Below are 22,734 nucleotides of genomic sequence, written 5' to 3'. Positions count from 1 at the left end.
TTTATCACTATGTTACTGTTATTACATAATTCCACACTGCCGTAAAAACTGTGCCAGTGTTTTATTCATAGACTTTAAGATATACCATTACAAGCTTTCGAAGCGTCCACTCGAGCTTGCTTTGGGATTGTTGTGTAATAGGTAAGCGTAAAATAACAGATCGTCAAAATTTAAACACTGGTAAAATTTCCTTCGGTATAATGGCGAAGGTCAGTTACATTGCATAAAGGTTCATCAGACAGGAACTCACAACAACGCGACTAATTTCATAACGCCGTAGAAAGGAGCTTTCATGAAAAAACAAACTATGCACTCCGTAGATTTGAAGTCACCGCAGTATCAGTGTAGGATTTAACACGACAAATTCTTAAAAAAATGAGCATCACCTCATATTCCTCCGTCCTCTATCCACTATCACTCGGTTCGGTTACCGGGCCCAGTTGGTAGTTGTTTATTTGTTTAGCTTGGCCGACAGGCAGGGACACTACAACAGCTTGCGCCAATTACTGCGGGCCCTTCCCACATCCCACATCCCATATCCCACCATGCCACCCCAGGGGAGGACATCCATCACACAGTAATCTCGTGTGTGGGAAATTAACGTCTTACCATTTCTTCATGTTATAGAAAGGTAGCAAATTCTTCTCAATTATTTTAAGACCTTGAGTGTTGGTGCGACCAGGGCTGGAACCCTCGACCTCTCGCAGAACAGTCCAGCGCACTATCCATTGGACTAACTGGGCAGCGGTTCATGACTCTCGATGAAAATAAAGGTGGCGGAGCTGTCAATACGAGCTACAGAGCGCGGATTTTAAAGTTTCAAACCTCGCGGCTCATCTGCTTAACGCTTTAAAGTGCATATAAACTTCCCAGCCTCTTAGGCTATCAATCCCCTTTTGAGGTTTAGGATCAGCGTGTTGTGCTACCGAACCCTCAAGGGTGTATGCGCTGAAAGAACTTCCTGTTGGCTTGAATCTGTCAGGGGTGAAACACTACTTTCTGCCAGTAAATTTAGCCATTTATTGAGATTTAATATTATAGTGGGTGAGTGTGCAGCCTCTCCTACTATATTGCTCGTAAATCGGTCAGAAAGTTTCGAATCACTCTTCCTTGTTTTCATCAAACACTCGTGTATTATACAGCAAAGTTAAACAACAATCAACTATTTTATTGACATATTTTTACATTTGAATTATTTACAATTTTATATTGCATAGTTATATAGGCAATAAGAAAATTGTACTAAATTAAATGTAAAAAAAAACAGTCCATTCACTCTGCTGGTTTAACTTAAGAATAGGTTCCCAACTTAGTATGGTGGAAACATTCGAGCAAATAACTATGGCTGCACAATTTCTTTATCTTAGATGTAACATTATTTGAAGCTCTACCTCTAAATATAATTAATAATCTTGTAGAACTGAATTTTGTATCCTTGTTATCGTATAAAACTTGATATCTGACAAAAGTTTTAAGACTTGTGTAGTTATTGACCTAAAAGAACTTATTGACCGGGCTGACTGTCAGATCACACTTAGATTAATGTGCAGTCTCTGAAATTTGTGATGTGATTGGTAGTTTTGTAGTTTTAGTGACCATTGAAAACATTCTTACCGAGAATATACATCATTTGTCGAAAGCGATTTCATGTTTAAAAGTAGCATAAAATTAATTCAAATCTTGTAGGGTTTAATTATGAGTCTATTCAAATATCTGAATGCGATTGTTACCAAAGTCAGACACAACTATTCGACCATCGCTGAGCACTGCAGGAGAGGCAGGTACATCAAATTCTCCTTTATTCTTTCCTTTTGATCCAAATTTTGTTATAAACTTTCCACTAAGATCAAATACCTGAACTCTGTGATTACCTGCATCACAGACCATCAGGTGTCCTGCCTTGTTAACTTACAAAAAGCGGGGGTCATTGAACTCCCCCTCCCCCTCCCCCTTCTTTCCAAATTTGTACAAAAGATTCCCATTTCTATCAAACACTTTCATACAATGTTCATCTCTGTCTGACACCATGTGATATTTTTCATACTGTATGCAGTGAAGGGGAAAGGTTAAAGTTATCTTAGTTCCCTCCACTGACTTTGTATATTTATTATCATTGTCATTATTATTATCATTCATGCATTTACTTATTTCTCCTTGTAACGTTATAGCACCGCTTTTTTCTTGTAGGTTTTGTTTTTCATATGCAAATTCGCAGTGATGGGAAACCTTTGTGAATTATAGTATATAAATAAATAAATAATCAAACACTTAATGTTTGCTTTTAAATGTGACCGTTTTACGGGTCCTCAGAAGGAGGTCCTGGAGCTGAGGATAACTCTGATTGCTTTGACCAAAAAGTAATGGCAGTTAAAGGGTTCAGTAACAAATAATTTTTGTTCTATAGTTGATGAATAGAATTACAGTCATTGTATTTATTTTATTTAGGGATACAGTTACACAGAATGGTGAATCTGAAGGAGAAAATGGTTGACAGAGTAGGAGCACTATTTGAAGTCAGGTGGGTACAATATAGATCATATTACTAATAGAAACCATATTACTTATGCCATGCCTCACCCCCTCCCCCCTGAGTACATAGACAGTGAAAAGGAATACAAAGAGATTAGCAGATCATTGAAATGCTAAAGTTTGTTTTAAAAAATTTACTCCATAATTAGAATAATTCTGCTGGACAATTTTGCAGGACTCTTCTGTTGGACGATTCTGCCAGATAATTCTTTTGGATAATTCTTCTGGCAAAAGATATGATGAGATGAAACAATGGACTGTGGGATCTTGTTTTGCTTTTATAAATTATTTTTTGGTTTTGTAGTACAATAAAATATAGGTATCTGAGAACTCACAGCAAATATTGAATCTCAATAATTTCATGAAAGAAAAATATTCTGCAGGGCTCGACACTAACGGTAGCCCACTAGCCACAGACTAGTAGAAATTCAGTTTTGGTGGGTGGTTTTCGATATCCACTAACCAGTTTGGTTAGCAAACAAACTGAAACCGTTGTAACTTCTAAGATGTAATTGCCTGCAGCCAGATACTTGGCTAGTAAGTTGAAAAGTTAGTGTCGAGCCATGTTCTGAAAATACCTTCTTTTGGTAACAATTCTGAAATAAAATGAGTTCTCCATGTTTTGTTCTTTAGACAGAGTGATGTGCATCTTGATAAAGATGGATGGCATAAATTCATGAAAGCATATTTTAATTTAAGAATGACTTTTTACATATTTCAAAGAGCCTTGGGTATAAAATTACCACAAATATGTTAATATCCACATAATTATCAACACCATCTGCCATACAGATGGTATTTATAAGACAGATAGCTCAATGGATAGAGCGCTGGACTGTTGTGCGGGAGGTCGAGGGTTCGAGCCCCGGCCGGACCAACACTCAGGGTCTTAAAAAAATTGAGAAGAATATGCTACCTTTCTATAATATAACAACAAGAAATGGTTAGATATTCTAGTCTTCTTGGATAGGGACGAATAAATGGAGGCCCCGTCTCCTGCAGGGTTAGGGGCAGGAGACGTTAATTTCCCACGCCCGAGAATACTGTGTGATGGATGTCCTCCCCTGGGGTGGGATGGGTGGTTAACAGGACCCCCGTTGATACCAGTGTTTACTGCACTGAAGAGGCTATCCTGTATAAATATAGATGTCTACTGTCTGCTATAATTCTCGTGATGTTAGTTTTGAGAATTTGGTATTGGATCAACTAATAATCCCCTAACTGACATTTTTCTTTATTCTCGTCACTTGTCTGCTTGGTATCATATTGATATTGTAAGAAATTCTGTCTTTGTCACTCATAGAAGTTAAAGGGTTAAAGAAAAGGTAATATTTCCCCACATACACAAAGTTGAAACAGCCCGTAGACATGTACAACATTTTTTCCTCAACAGAGGCCATGAAGATGAACAATACTCAGTTTGTAAAACTTCTTTTCTTAGAATAAAAAGTGATAATTCTATTATTTCTGTGATGATAATTTTTCACTAAAAGTGGATTATTAATGAGGTCAATGAATTTACCACAACATTTTGCTTTGAACGTAACAGCCTCAGTAGGTGTTCTGCATATACAACATCTTTTCTGGGTGGCGTAAAATGGCTGTTGGAACAGCACTTGGAGATGGTTTGAAATAGGCAAGTTTTGTTGAAAAGAAAGTAAACTGACTGTATTACTCAACATGATACATTCGATATAACATGTTTAGAAAAGGTATTTATTTTTTAGCAGGGCTCCTAAGTGCGCAAAGCGCGCGTGGGGCAGAGCCCCATACCTGTGGAATATGGTCAACCTCTCATCGTTTGGTTTTCACGTGACTGACCGAGCGTACCTACATATGTACATGCCTTCAGATTGCACGGGTAAGGTAGGGGAGACTATCAAAACGAAGGCAAGGGTCTCTCAGGCAAGTCTTGGCAAATGGACATCTTTTATGTTATCATAATTATGGTTAATATTACGAACTTGGGAGCTCCGCTTTAAGGCTTGGCTAAATCTATATATTAGCCTTGACAAAAAGTGTGGATTATTTACTCTTTCATCGCTAAGAGTGACTAACATCTAATTTTTCCTTACACTGTCCCCCCCCCCCCTGAATCACGCATTAAGGTCTCAAGAATAAGGAAAATGATCATCAGCTAAAGAATCTCTAGCTTGATTGTTCAACAAATTCTCCTTATCAGCACCTTAGGAAATGTATGAAGAACAGTATGGAGAATATGCATACTACGTATGATGCACGATCCTTCGCAGTAGATAGCGCTATTTATGCAATAGCGAAAATCAGACCTGAAAAAAATCAGACCTGTACGGGACTCGAACCACTGACCTCTGCGATACTAGTGCAGCGCTCTACCAATTGAGCTAACAAGCCAACTGGGAGCAGACTGTTAAGTTGATTCGTAATAAACCCGTGATGATAAATCAGATACAATGAATATATGAAGTTCATATATTTTGAACCGCGTAGAGCGCTGCACTAGTATCGCAGAAGTCAGTGGTTCGAATCCCGTACAGGCCTGATTTTTTCCAGGTCTGATTTTCGCTATTGCATAAATAGCGCTATCTACTGCGAAGGATCGTGCATCATACGTATTTAATACCGCAGTTCAAAATATATGAAATTCATATATTCATTGTATCTAATATGCATACTGATGTTAGGGTGTGAAGGGCTAAGTTGCTGAATGAATGTTGCTGAGTGCATCAAACATTGGTTTCATTTATCATCTTTATTTTGTTCTGACTATCCAGTCTACAATATAACCTGGACTGTAGTTTTATAACAGCGCTGAATAAATTTGATTTGCACTCTTCTAACTTGCCCCTTGGAATTCTTGCACAGGCTGGAAATTCAATTCTACCAGAGGAATACAATCTGAACAGAAAGCAACATAAGGAATACAATGTTGAAGTAGAGTAAGTGATGTTCTATTTTCACCCTAATTTAATCCACAATTATTTTTACTGTGTTTTTTTATTTGGTTTATTCTGTTCAAGTAAGTGATGGGTGGCCTTTCTCTACTATTTATTCCACAGATTTTTTCTTTCATTTACAAAACCTAACATTGTGACAGCTTTAGTTTTGAAGGAGGCGGTGTGGCAGAGTGGTGCTCAGGGCCCTGGACTTGTATTCTAGTGGTCCTGGGTTCAAGTTCTCCTCCCCACTCATTATAGTAAATGAGGGTAATTATTATCATAATATTTAATAAATAATATTATTACACGACTCGGGCAGTCAGAGGGCCAATAACTAAAATCAACCAATCAAAATGCTCTATTGCCAGTTAATATTCTCTCAGTATTGGACCGGGCACTGTCCCGAATGGTCCCGAATGATACCGCACTTGTGTCCCTTTGAACTTCGGTCGTATAATAAATCTCTTATTAACCAAGCTTGCTCGGGACCGTACTGGAAGAATATCGGCCCTCGATCTTTTTTGAACAGACCTTGCTGCGCTCGGTCCGTACTGTCAAGACCTTGGGCCGATATTCTCCCAGTACGGCCCTCGCGCTTGGTTAATAAGATATATATAATAGATAAGATTAATTATTATGATCTAATTATTTATTATTTATTCTCAGTTGCCCAGAGTTCAATCAAATCGTGGGAGTTAGAGGATAAATCTTAATTTTGCTTTTTTTTTCCTCAAGAAGAAATCAATAAAAAGATTAACATTATCATTCACATACTGATATAGATATGTTGCATTTTTTTCAAGTTTCTTTTCATGAATTTTACTATTGCAGTACTCTCTGGGAAGCCTCTGTGAATTGCAAAAGACTGAGTGAAAATTTGAACCTCAACTAGGTACTGTCTAACTTAGTAATATCATTATAGTCCTATTACCGGCGTATAATTTTTTTAGTTTCAATAACTCTCCTTTTTACATGTAGAATTATTGTTGCATGCTCTTCTGGAAATTGTTCCAGATGGCAGAGATACAGAGATACTCCTCCTTGAAATCCAGCTTCTGGCCTTGTTACACAGGCACCCCATTCAAACCAGCTTGAATGCTAGACTGGGCAAGCCTGTCTGAATTACGCAAATAAATGAATAAATGAATCAAATCTTTGAATTGTCGGTCAGCCAATAGACAGCCCTGTTAATGGACCACCCCTACCCCCATGGAGCATTTCTGCCCAACCCCCTCAGTTGTTTAATGACTTTTCAACCAATATTGGAGTTCCTCACACCACCAACATCAAGGTGCGTACATGTTTTTTTCGTTATGTTACATTGGCCCTTTTTTTTTAACCTTTTGACCCCTTAAAGTGACTAATATCTTATTTCTCCTTAAAATATCTACGCTGAATCACACAGTAAAGTCAGGAGAATTAAGGAAATGATCACCAACTAGAGAAGCTCTTGATTGTTAAACAAATCTCCTCGTCAGCACCTTAGGAAATGTAAGGAGAACATGCTGATGTTAAGGCGCAAAGGCTAAGAATACAACTTATTGTATAGTTAGCCCCACCCTCCCCCCCCCCCCTCCTCCAAAGATGAATTGAATTAGGATGATTCGCGGTAAAAGGGAAGGAAAACAAAGGAAAAATATTACATGTTTTAAGCGGGCTGTGCATGAAAACCCAAAACGAACTTGACCAATATCCAGCCATCTTGATCACGCGCTTGATCAGCAATACAAAAGATAGGGAGCCAATAGTGATGCTTGACAGGAGAACTTGAAGTCCATCTCTAATGAATTTAACTCTTTAGGCCAACATACCCCAGGGTTAAATATAGAAGAAGTTCCTCAAGGTGAGTTTATTCGGCATTGAAAATTCGTTATCATATTAGTTTGGTTTTACTCTGATCTTGTATTCATGTTGTTTCATTTCCCGTTTATTCCCAGCCGTGTCATGATTGCATGGCTGTGGAATACTAGCGCTGTTACAAGTGTTGTGGATGTGGAAGGGTAGGTTAATGCTAAAACCTTTCGTTTCGTTTTTATTTTAATGAAGAACGATTTTATTTATTTGCTCACAAACGCGGAGGAAACCAAGAATATCCAAGTCCAGCTCAAGAAATCGAATTCTAGAACTTAGAAGTCGAAATCCCGGCCTTACATTTCGCGTTTCTTTGACCATTCGAGCTCGAAAGTCAGCCGAAGATCAAGGAGACCTCGAAAAATCCGAAATTCTGGAACTCGAATCCTTTTGAAATCCAAAGATCTGAGACTCGATTCCTTTTGAAATTCAAAGCTCTGGAATTCGATTCCCCGTGACATCTTGAGATCTGGGTTCGATTCTCGTGAAATCCGGAGAGCGTGGATTTATTGATATATTTACTTATATTTTCTGTTTGTTAGTTGCGTTCTTCTAGGTGCCAGGGTTCTTATCTCGTGAAAGGAATGGAGCAGAGGGAGCAGTGTATTAACTGCATGGGCAGAGGTTGGATAACGTGAGTGTAGAGCTCTCTTGGTTTTCATTGGTTTGTTTGTTTGTTTGGTAGACGCAAGTGACCAGATTTGTAAATGCAGCACCAAAGTTAGCAAAAGGAAAATGTGAGCTTTGGGGAGTTTGAAGAACGAGAAAACTTCCTGAATGGTGAGCCAAAGAGATATCAAAGGAAATAAAAACAGGCAAACCGCCTAAAGCGCGGGAAAATGCAGACGGACAGGTCGTGATTGGTTTTAGTTTTGCATCCGATTGGTTGAGTAGTGCGAATTTTTTTGTACCAATCACAGACAAGAGTAAAGCAAAATTAATGCATTCCTGGATTACTCATGACACAATTGAAGGTTGAAAACTGCTTTATCTCTTTCACCTGCTCCTTCTTACTAAACTACAATCATGTTCTCTGTGATTCTCATTAAGGTGTGGCCCATCAAGACCTTTCTTGATCAGCAAGTGAATATGGGCTCGAAGAGGCTGGTAGACGAACACAGCACCAAGTGGCTGGCCAAGAGCATTCTTATGCAGGTAGATGGGTCTTTTATCAAATAATTTCTAAACCAGGTCACATCAATAACTCTAATCCGCCATCTTTGGGTAAACAAGTAGTAACACATCTCAGCAAAATAAATCGCAAATACATATAGAATACGCTAACAACAGTAGTAGAATATTTAAAGAAAAGATTCTGACTGCCGTCCACTCTGCGTGGTTTGCACAGCTCTTTCTTCCTAACGTCCCAGCATACGTGCCCCACTAATAAGCTATGAATATGTCTTTGTCTTCAGCGTCAACAACGGCGAGCAGTACGCGTGTCTGAAGTTGCCCACTAGTGGAAGGAGCAATCAAGTCGCTTCTGGGTCTACGGTCATGATCACAAAGTGTATGCTCCAGACTACCCCCAGAAGTGCTGCTGCAACAACAACAACAACAAAAACAACACTTTTATTCACACTATTCAGGTAGAAGAAAAATAGCAAGGAAAAAAAAACAAGTATAGAAAACAAATAGTAGAAAATATATAATTATATATACAATTTGCAATAGCCAAAGTAGCAAAGCTTTCGAGTTGGCTGGTCCTTATTTAAATTAAAAAGAAAGGGAACGAAGAAAACAAATAATGAGTAAGACTAAACTAATTCACAAGGCAAGAAGTCAGTATGAAAATAGAATGGAGATGTTGCATTAAAAAGTTACTTACAGAAAATTGGGAAAACAACCTGGAGCTTCAGTACTTTGTAGAACTGCTCCCCGAATGAGTAATCAGTAACGGCGAACTATGTAATGCTTTCAGGACTTGAAGTTATAAAGGAGACGGAGTTTAGGGCATGGCCGCGTTTTATAAAAGAAACTGACCATTATTTATCTCTGGGAAGGATTTTGGTTGTGTCGCGATAGAATTTACCCGGTCCAATATTCTAATAATCACCTCCCATTGGTAGTAAATTATCTATAGTCCCCACTTTTATACTCTATTGGCATCAACTGATTTCGGCCCCTTCCCTTCTCTTTGAAAACCTCGTACTACCCCCTTAAAAATCCTCCACCCTTCCCCCGGTAATGAATGAGGACTGCTGTCTTACAACCATGCCCTGTGTTCATGTCTTTAATAATTTTAAAATATGACTCACATTGTTTTTAAAAGAAATCATTTGGTACATCATTTGTTGAACACGTAGTTTACCACGCTGTACATGAAATTGACGCTTAATGTTGTAGTATTTGTATACTTAGGAATCGCACAACAGTTAAGACTTTGCAATAATCAAAACCAACTTACAAAGTCGTGTTTACTGCCATTCTTTGGGATGTCACGCAATGTAACCCCCCCCCCTTTCCCCACCTCAAAAAAGCTTCTATTAAGGGACGTGTTGCGTGACATCTTAAAGAGCGACCGGGATCTAGGAAGGAGATTCGAGATTTATTCCTTAGAGATAACAGATGGTCAAAATTGTAACATTTGTAATATTTTTCTTCGGAATAATGGTGAATGTCAGTCGTATTGCGTAAAGGTTCATCAGAAAGGAGCTCACAACGACGCGACTAATTGCATAACACTTTGCAACGGAGCTTTCATGACAAAACAAACCACGCACTCCATAGGTTCAAAATCGGCGCAATATTAAGGTGTGGGATTAATACGAAAAATTTCCAAAAAAAATGAGCATCACTGTAAATCCATCTGTCCTCCATCTACTATCATTCGGTTAATGAGCCCAGTTCGAAGTTGTTCATCACCCTTAATAGAAAATAAAGGTGGCGAAGCCGCCAATTCGAGTTGCAATGAGAACTCCAGTTTCAAAGTTTCAAACCTCGCAGCTTATCTCCCTTATGCTTTAAAGTGTATATTAACTTGCCAGCCTCCTAGGCTATCAATCACTATTTGATGTTTAGCATTAGCACGTTGCGTTACAAAATGTCAAGGGTGCGCTGAAAGAACTTCCAGTTCGATTGGATTGGTCAGGGGGGAAACACTCTACTTCCGGCCGGCAAGTTCAACTTTTTATTGAGCTTTAATATTTAAGCTGGTGGATGTACAACCTTTCCAAATAAACCGCTCGAAAATCAGTCAGAAAGTCTCCAATCACTCTTCTTTGTTTTTATCAAACACTTATTATACAGCAAAGTTTAAGAACAGTCACAACTATTTTATTGACGTATTTTTACATTTTTGATTATTTACAATTTTATATTGTATAGTTATATATACAATAAGAAACTTTTTACTAAATTATATGTCAAAAAACAGTGCACTCACTCTGCTGGTTTAACTCAGGAATAGGTTCCTTGCTCAGCATGGCAGAAACATTCAAGCAAAAGACCATGGCTGCACAATTGCTTTACCTAAGATGTAATATTATTTGAGGCTATACCTCTATATATTAGTAATAATCCAGTGTACCAGAATTAATAGAGTAGACATCTATATTTATAAAGGATAGCCTGTTCAGTGTAGTAAACACTGGTATCAACGGGGGTCCTGTTACCCACCCATCCCCCCCCCCCCAGTAATCTCGTGCGTGGGAAATTAACGTCTCCTGCCCCTAACCCTGCAGGAGACGGGACCTCCATTTGTTCGTCCCTATCCGAGAAGACTAGAGTATCTAACCATTTCTCGATTACAGAAAGGTAGCATATCTCTTCTTCTTAAGACCCTGAGTGTTGGTCCGGCCGGGGCTCGAACCCTCGACCTCCCGCACAACAGTCCAGCGCTCTATCCATTGAGCTAACCGGGAGATGGTATCATTTGCACCCTTTTTATCCTATTAGACTTGATATCAAACAAAAGCTATAATACTTTTGTAATTCTTAACCAAAAAGAGCTTATTGACCAGGCTGACTGACAGATCACACTTAGTGTAACCCTTAAACTTCCGGAAGTGATTAACCTGTAACTTCTCCCTATGATATCCATACATGACCCAGCAAACAGGTAATGAGAATACTCAAACTTATCAGGTAGAAGTTATTATCTTGATCGAACACCAAATACTCGAAACTAATTCACAAAGAAATGTGTAACAGCCAAGGGGAGAATTGACCAATCAGATCTTGGAAGTTAAAGGGCTTTAATGAGCAATCTCTGAAATTTGTGATGTGATTGGTTGTTTTGTAGTTCCACTGACCATTCAGAAGATTCTTGCCGAAAATATACATCACTTTTCCACAGTAGTTTTATGTTTCAAATCTTGTAAGGTATAATGATGAGTCTATTCAAATATCTGAATGCAATCGTAGCCAAAGTCAGACACAACTATTCAACCATCGCTGAGCACTGCAGTAGAGGCAGGACGATCAAATTCTCCTATATTCTCTCCTTCTGATCCAAATTTTGTTATAAACTTTCCACCAAGATCAAATACCTGAACTCTGTGGTTAATTGCATCACAGACCATCAGGTGTCCTGCCTTGTTAACTGACAAACAACAAGGGAAATTGAACTCCCCATCCCCCTCCCCCTTCTTTCCAAATTTGTACAAAAAAGAACCATTTCTATTAAACACTTTGATACAATGTTCACCTGCGTCTGACACTATGAGATATGTTTCATACTGTATACAGTGAAAGGGAGAGGTTAAAGAACCCTCACCCCCAAATTTACCTAAATAACAGCCTTCAGGAGAAAGATCTTGATTAATTTGTCACCTGAATCAGCGATGATTATATTTCCGTCGCTCTCTACAGATAAGCCTTGAGGATCGAGCGGCTGATGATCAAGATTTCCTATACCAGCAAACTGGCTCAGGTACTCACCCTTCTCACTGAACAATTGAACACGGTGGTTACCATTGTCCGCCACTATAATGTTATTGTTTTTATCAAAAGCTATCCCAGCAGGACAGTTAAACTTTCCCTGCATATTACCTTTGCTACCAATAGATCTTAAGTAAGTTCCATCGCTACTGAATACCTGAACCCTGTTGTTATTCACCTCAGTCACTGCAATTTCATCCTGTTCATTCACCGCCACTCCCCTGGGACCGCTAAACGTTCCAGGAGATGAGCCTTGTTGTCCAAAACATAACACGGGTCTGAACTGTCTGGGTGAAACTTGGACCGAGAAAGGACTGCCTCGAACTTCTTCTTCGTTCACTTTGACTTCTGTTAGGCATCTTCCGGTTTCTTTGGCAAAATAGCTGACTTTGTAGCTGCCGTCGTAGTTATCTTTCACTCGCACTTCTGTCGCACAGTCATGGCCTTGCTGAGTTTTTAGTTGTACAGTTACTCGGTCGCGCTTTTCGTAACATTGTTGTCCTTTGGCATTTTTTGTTGTTAAAACAAAGTTCGCTTCAATTCCAACAATCACTTTGGTGAGTCCTTTTCCTTCAGCAGTTGACTGAACCGTTTTGGTCTCAAAGGTAAATACACGGCCGATCCCTTCATGTATTGTTTTTGCCTTTAAGGCTTCGTTTTCCTCGAAGATAAATCGACGCAAAGTTTCAAAGTCACAGTCTATTTCTTCTCGCTCATCAACGACTTCTTTCCGCATGACTGTGTTCATTGTCTTATCTATCTTTGCAAGCTCTGCGTCTGTGCTTCGTTTTAAGAGCGTTTCTGATTTTCTGACTGCTGTTTCGATTATTTTGACTTTCTGTTCCATCTCGATCCTTTGTATTCGCAAACGTTCCAGGGATTGTTGCGCCTCATGATCCGATTCATTGAAGATCTCCTGTTTCTTGGCTTCGATAACAGCGATCATGCTTTCTGCAAACTGTTGTGCGCTTCTTTTTATTTTGGCAACTTTCGCCTCGATGTTCTGACAGGTTTCGTCTAGTTTAGATATTTCGTTTCTAATTCTTTGCGCTTTTGCTTTGTTGGATTCAATCGTTGCCACGGCTTGCAATTTCTTTTCATTTGCCGCTTCTTCTAGCGGTACCTTGGCATGTCCATCGTGAGCGGTTACAACGCATGACGAACAAACGGCTTCTTCACACTTCACACAGAAGTATTCCAGCTCCTTCTTTTCGTGGCCTTGTCGCGAACAAAATTCTGGTCGTTTTAAGGCATCCTTGATGTCTTGATCTTCAAAATCTTTCAGCGCCAGAACTCGGTGATATTTATTTGCTTTGAGTAAGTTATGCGCGGTGATACACTCTTCACACCAGAATGCATAGCACTGAAAACAGTAGAAACTTTGCACTCTTCTTTTGTCGCAGTTTCCACACTTGACTCCAGTAGAACTGCACTCCTTTATGGCCAACACATCTAGTAAACTGTTGATGCGAAAGTTGGTGGGAAGATGTTGAAGATTTCCTTCAGGGACTTGACTCTCCTTACGACACTCGGGACAGGTTATGACATCATGGCGGCCACTGTTTCGTTGAATTCCTGCTAAACAGTGAAGACAGAAGCTGTGCAAACATGGCAGCTGTTTTGGATCAGTAAATGTAGTCAAACACACAGAACAGGAAACTTCTTCATTGAGACTGTCAAGCAAGGCTTTGATATCCATGATTAAGGGGTTGTAAGGAAGGCCTCTCCTTCACGTACCAAAAACACCTAAGAAAACAGCGCTGCCATGCGACAAAAATGCCATTAATCTTGACCAATCATATGCGATGCCTAGAGGTGTAATTGGCAAGCGAGTTTTCTGAGAATTTAGGTGTTTGGAAGAGCGTTATTTAAAGAAAAACTAGACGCTATTGCAGTGTTAACTCTAAATTTCTTGAATAAAATTCTTGTACAAATTCTTATAAAAATATTCTTTTCTCGTGAGATGTGGAGCCATGGATCTGACTCTTTAGTCACCGATGAAGAGAACGTGGTGGTCTTTATTGTAGAATGAGTTCCTTAGCTCTCTTTGGTGGTTTTAAGAATTTTTGGTCACCTGTCCCTTCACACATGTTTGAGATTTCGTACATCAGAACAAGAGGAAAACGGAACTGTGATCTCAGGCCCGTTTCAAACGTCGAATTTCACATGTGCCGAACTTAATACGAGTGTTAAATGCACCTGAAGTGCGACGTTTGAATCAATTAAATTCGACTGTTTTCAATTAAATGCGACTTACGTCGTATCTGCGACCGAAACAGTCGAAGATTCGACTTTGGTTCGATTTTTGATTCAAACGTCGCATCTCATATGTGCCAAACGTAATTCATGAATTATAGGAAATGCGCGAAAAAGCCAAAACAGCACAAAAAACTGGTGGGAGACGAAGGAATTTGTAGTTCTTGCTTTGCAAATACATAATATAGTTGTTAGATGTGCGGTCATTTCTATTGTATGCGGTGTTCGGTTATTGAAAACGAAGAGGGCACTCCTGGGTGGAATGTAGAAAAATCTGGGGCATATTGTGGGTCGTGTTTCACTGAAATGGTGGAACGTGAATCAAGTCAAAGTATCATGACGGAAAGCCAAGATGCCGAAGCAAAAATAAACAGCAAAACAAAAGCATCAGTAAAGCAATTAAGCAAACGCTTAGCAGACGTCTTCGTCAAGCAAATTAATAGTGCGCCTGGGAACTGATATTGACAGCGAACAGAGTTAAATTCGACGTTTGAATCAAATACCGTATTTAACTATTTTAGTCGATTAAAATAGGAGTTAAGTTCGGCACATGTGAAATTTGAAATTTGAACTGGGTGGCCTTAAATTCATGTGAAGTTCGACGTTTGAATTAATTAAATTCGACTGTTTTAAATTAAATGCGACTTACGCCGTATCTGCGACTGAGACAGTCGAAGATTCGACTTTTGATTCAAACGTCGCATCTCACAGACATGTTTTTAAGACAGACATGTTTTTAAGACAAACATGTTTTTAAGACAAACATGTTTTTAATGCATGAATTATAGGAAATTATTATGATTCATTTATTACCCACAACTCACCAGGAATTCTGAGAATGTCATGCGCGAAAAAGCCAAAACAGCACAAAACAAATGGTGGGAGACGAAGGAATTTGTAGTTCTTGCTCTGCAAAGACATAATTTAGTTGTTTGACGTGCGGTAATTACTTTTGCATGAGGTGTTTGGTTATTGAAAACGAAAAGGGCACTCCTGGGTGGAATGTAGGAAAATCTGTGGCATATTGTGGGTCGTGTTTCATTGAATCAAATCAAAGCATCATGACAAAAAGCCAAGATGGCGAAGTAAAAACAAACAGCAAAACAAAAGCATCAGTAAAGCAATTAAGCAAACGCTTAACAGACGTCTTCGTGTAGCAAATAAGTAGTGCGCCTCGGAATATTGACAGCGAATAGAGTTAATTTCGACAGGGTAAAATTCGACGTTTGAATCAAATGCCCTACTTAACTATTTTAGTCGACTGAAATAGGAGTTAAGTTCGGCACATGTGAAATCCGACGTTTGAACTGGGCCTTAGGCAGCGTAAAATTGCTTGCCATGGATGTCATCTGTTTCGTTTTCTATTTTGTCACTTTTATTTTGTGTAAAGTTGAATTTTCTTTTAGATTGCAGAGAAAAATACTCGCAGACCAACCTGCAATCGACGATCGCGGCATACGTATGATGCACGATCCTCGCAGTAGAGAGCGCTATTTATGCAATAGCGAAAATCAGACCTGAAAAAAATCAGGCTAGTACGGGATTCGAACCACTGACCTCTGCGATACTAGTGCATCGCTCTACCAATTGAGCTAACAAGCCAACTGGGAGCAGGCCGTTAAGTTAGTCGCGGCATAATTAGCAACTACCGAGATGCCAGTTGTCTGTTAAACAACTTAGTACTGTACGCATGTAGTCTTGTGGTTGAAATGCTATTAATATTGACCGATTACATGAGAAACCAGGAGACATATTTGACGTGTAAGATTTCTGAGAGTTGTCTAAGTTTAGGTTGACCTCAGACATTCAAAGCTCAGTTTGTAGCGCTCACCTGAGACAGACATGTTTTCAATCAGATAATGGAAGGTGTGGCAGAAAAGAGGCTGACCCTCATTTTTTTGAAGGTGTTTAGGAAGATCGTCACCTGAGACAGACATGTTTTCAATCAGATAATAGAGAGTTTGTCAGAAAAGAGGTTGGCCCTCATTTTCTTGAAGGTGTTAAGGAAGATCGTGACTTCTACGAAAAAGCTGTAAATTTAATGCGAGATTTTTTCTTCTATCTCTCAACATTCCTTTCACTGCCTCGCCCAGGCTGCCTTTCCTTCTTACACTCCATCTGCTTCTCCCTACTAACCCAAAAGACGCTGCTAACACTGCATATCTGAACGAATGGTTTATAAAACACCGAATCCACACAACTTGATGTTCTGTTATCATGCTTGAAATACATACACACCTGAACATATCAAAGAGTCACATATTAGTCACGTGTATGTTCTTCCACGTCGATTTACTGACTGATTTTCTAGATCATATGGTGTGTAGGTCCCTGCCTACACACCATATGTTTCTTTAAAATTTATTAATATGTTAAATTTCTTCCTTCTACCCAAATCCTCTATGGCAAATTACGGAAGTTTTGCTTCAAAGAACCGATAAATTTAACTTCAACAAAGACTATGACTACAAGTGTTCATTGAAAAGGAAACCCCAAAAACTCGACTAATTACGTAACGCCGCACAACCGAGTTCTCGTGACAAAAGAAACAACGCACTCCGTAAGATTTAGATCACCGCCATATCCTCTATCTACTCTCAGTCGGTTAACGGGCTCATGAAGAAAGACTTTTTCCAGAGATGGAGCAAATAAGAACAGTCAAGTTTACCACAACTGTTTTTACTTGTCTTTGGCGATGGTTTGGTTATCAAATTATAGATGACAGCTTTCGGCAACATAACCAATTGACTGTACATGGATCTGTAATGCACGCTCAGCGTCGTATCTGTTGCATCATACATCTGTTGTTGTGGGATTTGTTAAGTAAAGATGGCATTGGGAATGGAGAGCTGGCACCTTTGCTGGTGTTTACAGGTAAGGGGTGTGGGAAACGCAGTGACCTCAAGGTCAGTGCACAGGACTCCTAACCCTCCCCCAAGCCATTGTGCTGTGCTCCTGAATAGATACCTCACTCTATCAGTACCTTTCCTCACCCAGGAGAATAAAGGGGTAGCGGGCTAACTGTCAGGGAAGCCTGACAATTTGCTGCAGGTTAATTAATCTGTGATGGACTGGTGTCCCTTCCAAGGGGGAATACTGAGCAATACTATTAGTTGCCTCATGCTATGGAGGACCACTTGGCTGAAGTAAATTACACTTCTTTGCTAAAATATCTAGTGTTACATAAGAGATTCAGTAGACTTGTGGTCAGTTCATTGGGCTCAGAATTAAGGGGTCTCAATTGCAGCCCAAACCAAACCATTGTGGTGTTTTCTTGGAAAAGACTATATACCTTTGTGTACCTCAAGAGTTGAAACCGGTTGCAGCAAACTGTCAGGGGGGTCTACCTGCCATCCATCCCATCCAGTGGGGAAAGTAGCACTCATTGGCACTTCTTGCAGTAGAAACAGGGATAAGTTCTAGTGGTGTAAGTTAGTAGGTTCAAGAGCAGACTTGACCTTTCTGTTGAATAATTGTTATCACAATTCTAAGGGCAATTTTGAGATGATTGTCAAAAAAATATAGGATTATGGTAGTCGTACTTTACTTGAATCTTCTTGAACTGATTAGAGAGACTTTATACAACCCCCTCAACCTCCCAAGGATACAAATTCAAAGCTCCAAAAAAGAAAATCTTAATCACAAGGTGGTCTCTAATGGATACCTCTATTCTAATAAATGGTTTAGTTAAAATGAAAAAATATAAAAATGATACTTTTTTACACTTAAATGTAGCTTTCTAGTGGTCGCCCAGGAGGCTTGTTGCAACAGATATGATGCACTGAATTTTATGGCCAGTGGAGGTAAGTCTGAAATCACCTTATTTGGTACCTACACAATGCTTAGTAAATGTAAAACTTCTTTTCTTAGAATAGAAGTCATAACTCTACTAAATCTGTAATGAAGATTTTGTCATTTTGAAAGCAGATTATGAATCCGGTTAATTAATTTGCCATAACATTTTGCTTTGAACATAACAGCCTAAACTGGTGTTCTGTATAATTTTTTTTTTTTGGGTGGTGTGAAATGACCGTTGGAGGATTTCAGGGGTTTCAATAAAATTTTAAGCAGGTAGTTGGTTAGTGAGAGTAACCGACCGTACCAACAAGGGGCTGTCAGACCCCTTAATCTAGGGGGGTCTGGGCGCATGCCCCCCAGAAAATTTTGACATCTGGAAGCTCTGAAATGCCATTTCTGAAGTTCTGGAGACCAAATTGAGTGCAAAAGATAGAGGAAAACTCCCTATCAACGGCTAGGCATTTATAGATTATGCTAGCATAATTTTTGGCATAATTCGAACAAACTGGCATAATTTGCGCATTTTGATAATTATCAGATCATTTTTGATGCCATTATTTGATAATTTTTTGTCTCTAGTCCCAAGCACTTGGTGACCTTAATCGATATTTAAAGTTTTAGTTAAACTAGTAGCATTTGTAGTTCACTGTGAAGCACTGAGCCCGGGTCTAACCTGAACCACATGTTTATTTGAAATTCATTGTGGGTTTGTTGCGTTTCTTTCCTGTAGACGAACGGCTTCCAGTTAAAAAATATATATTTTGGACTTATTTGCATTTTTTCAAAGAGCATGATTTAAAAAAACGGTGGCATAATTTGGAAAAAAGAGCATAATGTTAGCATAATTTGGCCAAAAAAAAAGCAATGCTACTAGCATAATATGCTACTTTTACTAGCATAATCTATAAATGCCTATCAACGGCAACATTTTTTTCTATTTTTACAATACCAATAAGCTGAAAATGGAAGTTTGCATGCTCATCCTGGAATTTCAAGGTCACTGTCACTAAAACAATAGAGGTACACAGAATCACTTACTACTGGAGAAAGCGTCCAGTTCCGTTTTTAACCTTTTCATTTGCCTTTGTTTTTTTCCCGCGAACCCACAAACAGTTCGCGGGTGAAAAACATTCCAAGCTTCTCTGCCAACCACCAGGACACCCGCCAGACAGGCGCCAGAAACCGTGATAAGATCAATTAACTCAGACTTCAAATGCGACTGGAAAAAATGATAAAACGCCTAAATGAGCTTCCGATTTGTTTTCGTTCTGTTCTTTTTGTAATACCACGAAACACGCTGATGTGGTTGTCATTCAAGAAAATACAGCTTTCATTCAAGGTTCGATTTATCAGGCCACAATAAACTCCTGAATACGATAAACAAATGACCGTAATTAGATTACATACTTTGCACGCAGTTAAATTTTTCGCAAACCTCTTGCGTAATAACATCACCCCAAAACGACTCGAGTGCCGCGACCAACGAGTCGCGTTTGAATTTTCATGATTCAGTTTTGAAATTGAGGTAAAAATCACATTATTCAGCGAAGGACCAATTTGTTATTAAATGAGCTTGATTTTACTCTGATCTTCTTTTCATGTTGTTTCATTTCACTTTTATTCCCAGCCGTGCCATGATTGTATGGCTGTGGGATACAAGCGCTGTGACAAGTGTTGTGGACGTGGAAGGGTACGTTGATACTAAAATCTTTTGAACCATATCCTTTCTAATGAAGCCGAACGAAGCTATTTGTTGGGTCACGAACGTGGAGGAAACCAAAAACATCCGAGTCCCCGCACAAGGACTCGAAATGTAGATTTTAGATTTCGAAATTCCTAGGGTTTGCGTTCCGGTGACCATCCGAGCTCGAAACCCGAAGATCAGGAAGACCTTGTGAAATGCAAAGGTTTGGGACTCGATTCCTTTTGAAATCCGAAGATCTGGAATTTGATTCGTCGAAAAATCAGATTAGTTGCCTGCTGAACTTATCGTTTATTCGTAAGGAACTGAAATATTTAAGCAAGAACTACCAGGGGTGAGTTTTTTTCTTTTCTTACCAATAGACTTCCTCGTCCGACATAAACATAGCGCACTATTCGATTGAGATTTCAAGCCAAAAGCAAAGTAATCATAACAGCCAATCAGATCGAAGGAAATATCACAATCAGCCAATAAGAACCTAGGATAAAAACAACAAATTTGTCTAAAGCGCGGGAAAACGCAAGTGACCAGATTTGTAAATGCAACAGCAAAGTTAGCAAAAGGGAAATGTGAGAAAGAGCTTTGGGGAGATTGAAGAACGAGAAAACTACCTGAATCGTGAGCCAATGAGGAATCAAAGTTAAAACAGGCAAACCGCCTAAAGCGCGGGAAAATGCAGACGAACAGGTCGTGACTGGTTTTAGTTTTGCATCCGATTGGTTGAGTAGTGCGAGTTTTTTTACTTTTTTGTACCAATCACAGAGAAGAGAAAATTAATACGATCCTGGATTACTCATGACTTTATCTCTTTCGCCTTCTCGTTCTTACCAAACTACACCCATGTTCTCTGTGATTCTCATTAAGGTGTGGCCCATCAAGACCTTTTTTTGACCAGCAAGTAAACATGCGCTCGAAGACGCTGGTAGACGAACACAGCACCAAGTGGCCGGCCAAGAGCATTCTTATGCAGGTAGATAGATCTTTAATCAGAAAATTTATTAAACCAGGTGTTGCCGAGACTTCAAATCGACATAATTTGTAACTTGTTTAACACAATTTATTCCGAAACTCTGCCATTTTTTTACAAATCCAAAAAAAACCTTCTTCTCTACTCCAAAACATGTGCTTTTTCATCCGGGTTACAAGTTTCTCATTTCACACCTCATGTAATATCAAAGTAAATGTCCAATCCATAAAAAGAAAACAAAAAAAAAAGAAACTATTGTTCTGCGGCGGTAACATCAGGTCACATCCATAGCTCTAATCCGCCATCTTTGGGTTAACAAATAGTAACACATCTCAGCAAAATAAATCGCAAATACACGTGGAATACGCTTGCAACAGTAATAACAGTAGTAAATTATTTAAAGGAAAGATTCTTGCTGCCGTCCACTCTGTGTGGTTTGTACAACTTTTCTTGGCGTCCCAACATTCGCGCCCCACTAATTAGCTATGGACATGTCTTTGTTTCAGCGCCAACGGCTACGAGCATTACCCGTGTCTGAAGTTGCCTACCAGTGGAAGGAGCAATCAAGTCGCCTCTGGGTCTACGTTCATGATCACAAAGTGTATGCTCCAGACTACCCCCAGAGAAGTGCTGCTGCGCCTGCAGTATTTTGTAGAGCTGCTCTCCGAATGAGCAGTCAGTAACCCCGAACTACGTGATGCTTTCGGAACTTGAAGTTATAAAAGAAACAAAGTTTAGGGCATGGCCGCGTTTTACAAAAAAAAAAAAAAAACTGGCCATTATTTATCTCTGGGAAGGATTTTGGTTTTCACAAAACAGTCGGAAGCGCATTTGGCATTAGCGAGTTGCGTTACAAACTCTCAAGGGTGCGCTGAAAGAACTTCCGGTTGGCCTGGATCTGTCAGGGGTGAAACACTACTTCCGGCTTGTAAATAAAGCTATTTATATACTATTTAAAAACGAGCAGCAGTGTTTTTAGACTCGATAAAACACGTGCTGCGAGTTTTTCAAATAGCTTCAAAGACCCGTGCCTCTCTAGGGATTTTTTCAAACCTTATATGAATGCATTAAATAGCTTCAAAAACCCGTGCCTCTCTAGGGATTTTTCTAAACGTTATTTTAATGCATTAAAAGTTAATTACATACAGAGGGGAAAAGTGCTTCTTGTTTGGCTGCTGTTAAAGTTCAGAAAGCTTTTTGTGAAAGTGCCATTAATGTCAAAAAAATTTTTTCGCTCATCTAATTCTACATTTCACCAAATGAACTTCTGCGAAAAAAATTTTTGATTTGGATAAAAGGCAATTTTTTTATCAGTTTTTGGTCCACCATTCGCACCAGTCTTCCTCGGTTAAAAGTGAGTCGTGACGTAAGTTCAGGAACACGTGATTTTAGGTTGTGACTTATCTTACTTGAAAACAAGTGGGAATTTGCTACAGAGTGGTCACAATATCGTAAGCTCCCAATATCGTAAACGACCCGCACTCGACCAGTGTATTTATATGCGCTTTGGGGTCAAGTGAGGTTCCTGAACTTACGTCGCAGACATCAGTCACGTGGTCATTTTGAGCACGTTAGCCTTGTGATCAGCGGCAGGGGTCGACCGCAAGAAAATGCAATTTTGAACTTTGTAAAAATTCGTAAAAAAATCTTGTTTTATCCAAATCGAAAAAATTTTTCACCGAAGTTTATTTGCCGAAATGTAGAATTAGATGAGCGAAAAACGTTTTTTGACATTATGGGCGCTTTAAAGTTCAGTAAGCTTTTCCTTGAAATGCCGCCCAAACGCGTGTTTCGAGAACCAAAAAATGCGAAGGAAGAAAAGATTACTTGGA

The 22,734-nt window shown here is 39.3% G+C and overlaps 3 protein-coding genes across 4 annotated transcripts in view; 2 read left to right on the top strand and 1 right to left on the bottom strand.

Annotated features, from left to right (window-relative positions):
• Positions 1–22,734, top strand: part of LOC148729892 (uncharacterized) — a 116,661-nt gene that overhangs the window by 81,391 nt on the left and 12,536 nt on the right. The window lies entirely within an intron of this gene.
• On the bottom strand, positions 1,702–15,166 carry LOC111332942 (E3 ubiquitin-protein ligase TRIM45). The gene is given in 3 exon segments (XM_022938431.2): positions 1,702–1,854; positions 11,789–12,048; positions 12,051–15,166. Coding segments are annotated over 3 exon segments (2,241 nt in total). The 5' UTR covers positions 13,879–15,166.
• On the top strand, positions 18,200–22,052 carry LOC148729893 (protein SSUH2 homolog). 2 transcript variants are annotated; one of them, XM_088761369.1, is made up of 4 exons: positions 18,200–18,238; positions 19,861–19,923; positions 20,800–20,905; positions 21,409–22,052. In XM_088761369.1, exons 2-4 carry the CDS (start codon positions 19,868–19,870, stop codon positions 21,583–21,585), a joined length of 339 nt encoding a protein of 112 aa, XP_088617495.1. In that variant the 5' UTR covers positions 18,200–18,238; positions 19,861–19,867; the 3' UTR covers positions 21,586–22,052. The 2 variants fall into 2 exon arrangements, with proteins under 2 accessions (XP_088617495.1, XP_088617494.1); XM_088761368.1 differs by lacking the exon at positions 18,200–18,238 and having other exon boundaries at positions 19,747–19,923.

The sequence above is a fragment of the Stylophora pistillata genome, chromosome 5 (genome assembly GCF_964205215.1).
Source record: "Stylophora pistillata chromosome 5, jaStyPist1.2, whole genome shotgun sequence".
Lineage (NCBI taxonomy): Eukaryota > Metazoa > Cnidaria > Anthozoa > Scleractinia > Pocilloporidae > Stylophora > Stylophora pistillata.
This window is presented reverse-complemented; position numbering and strand designations above follow the sequence as displayed.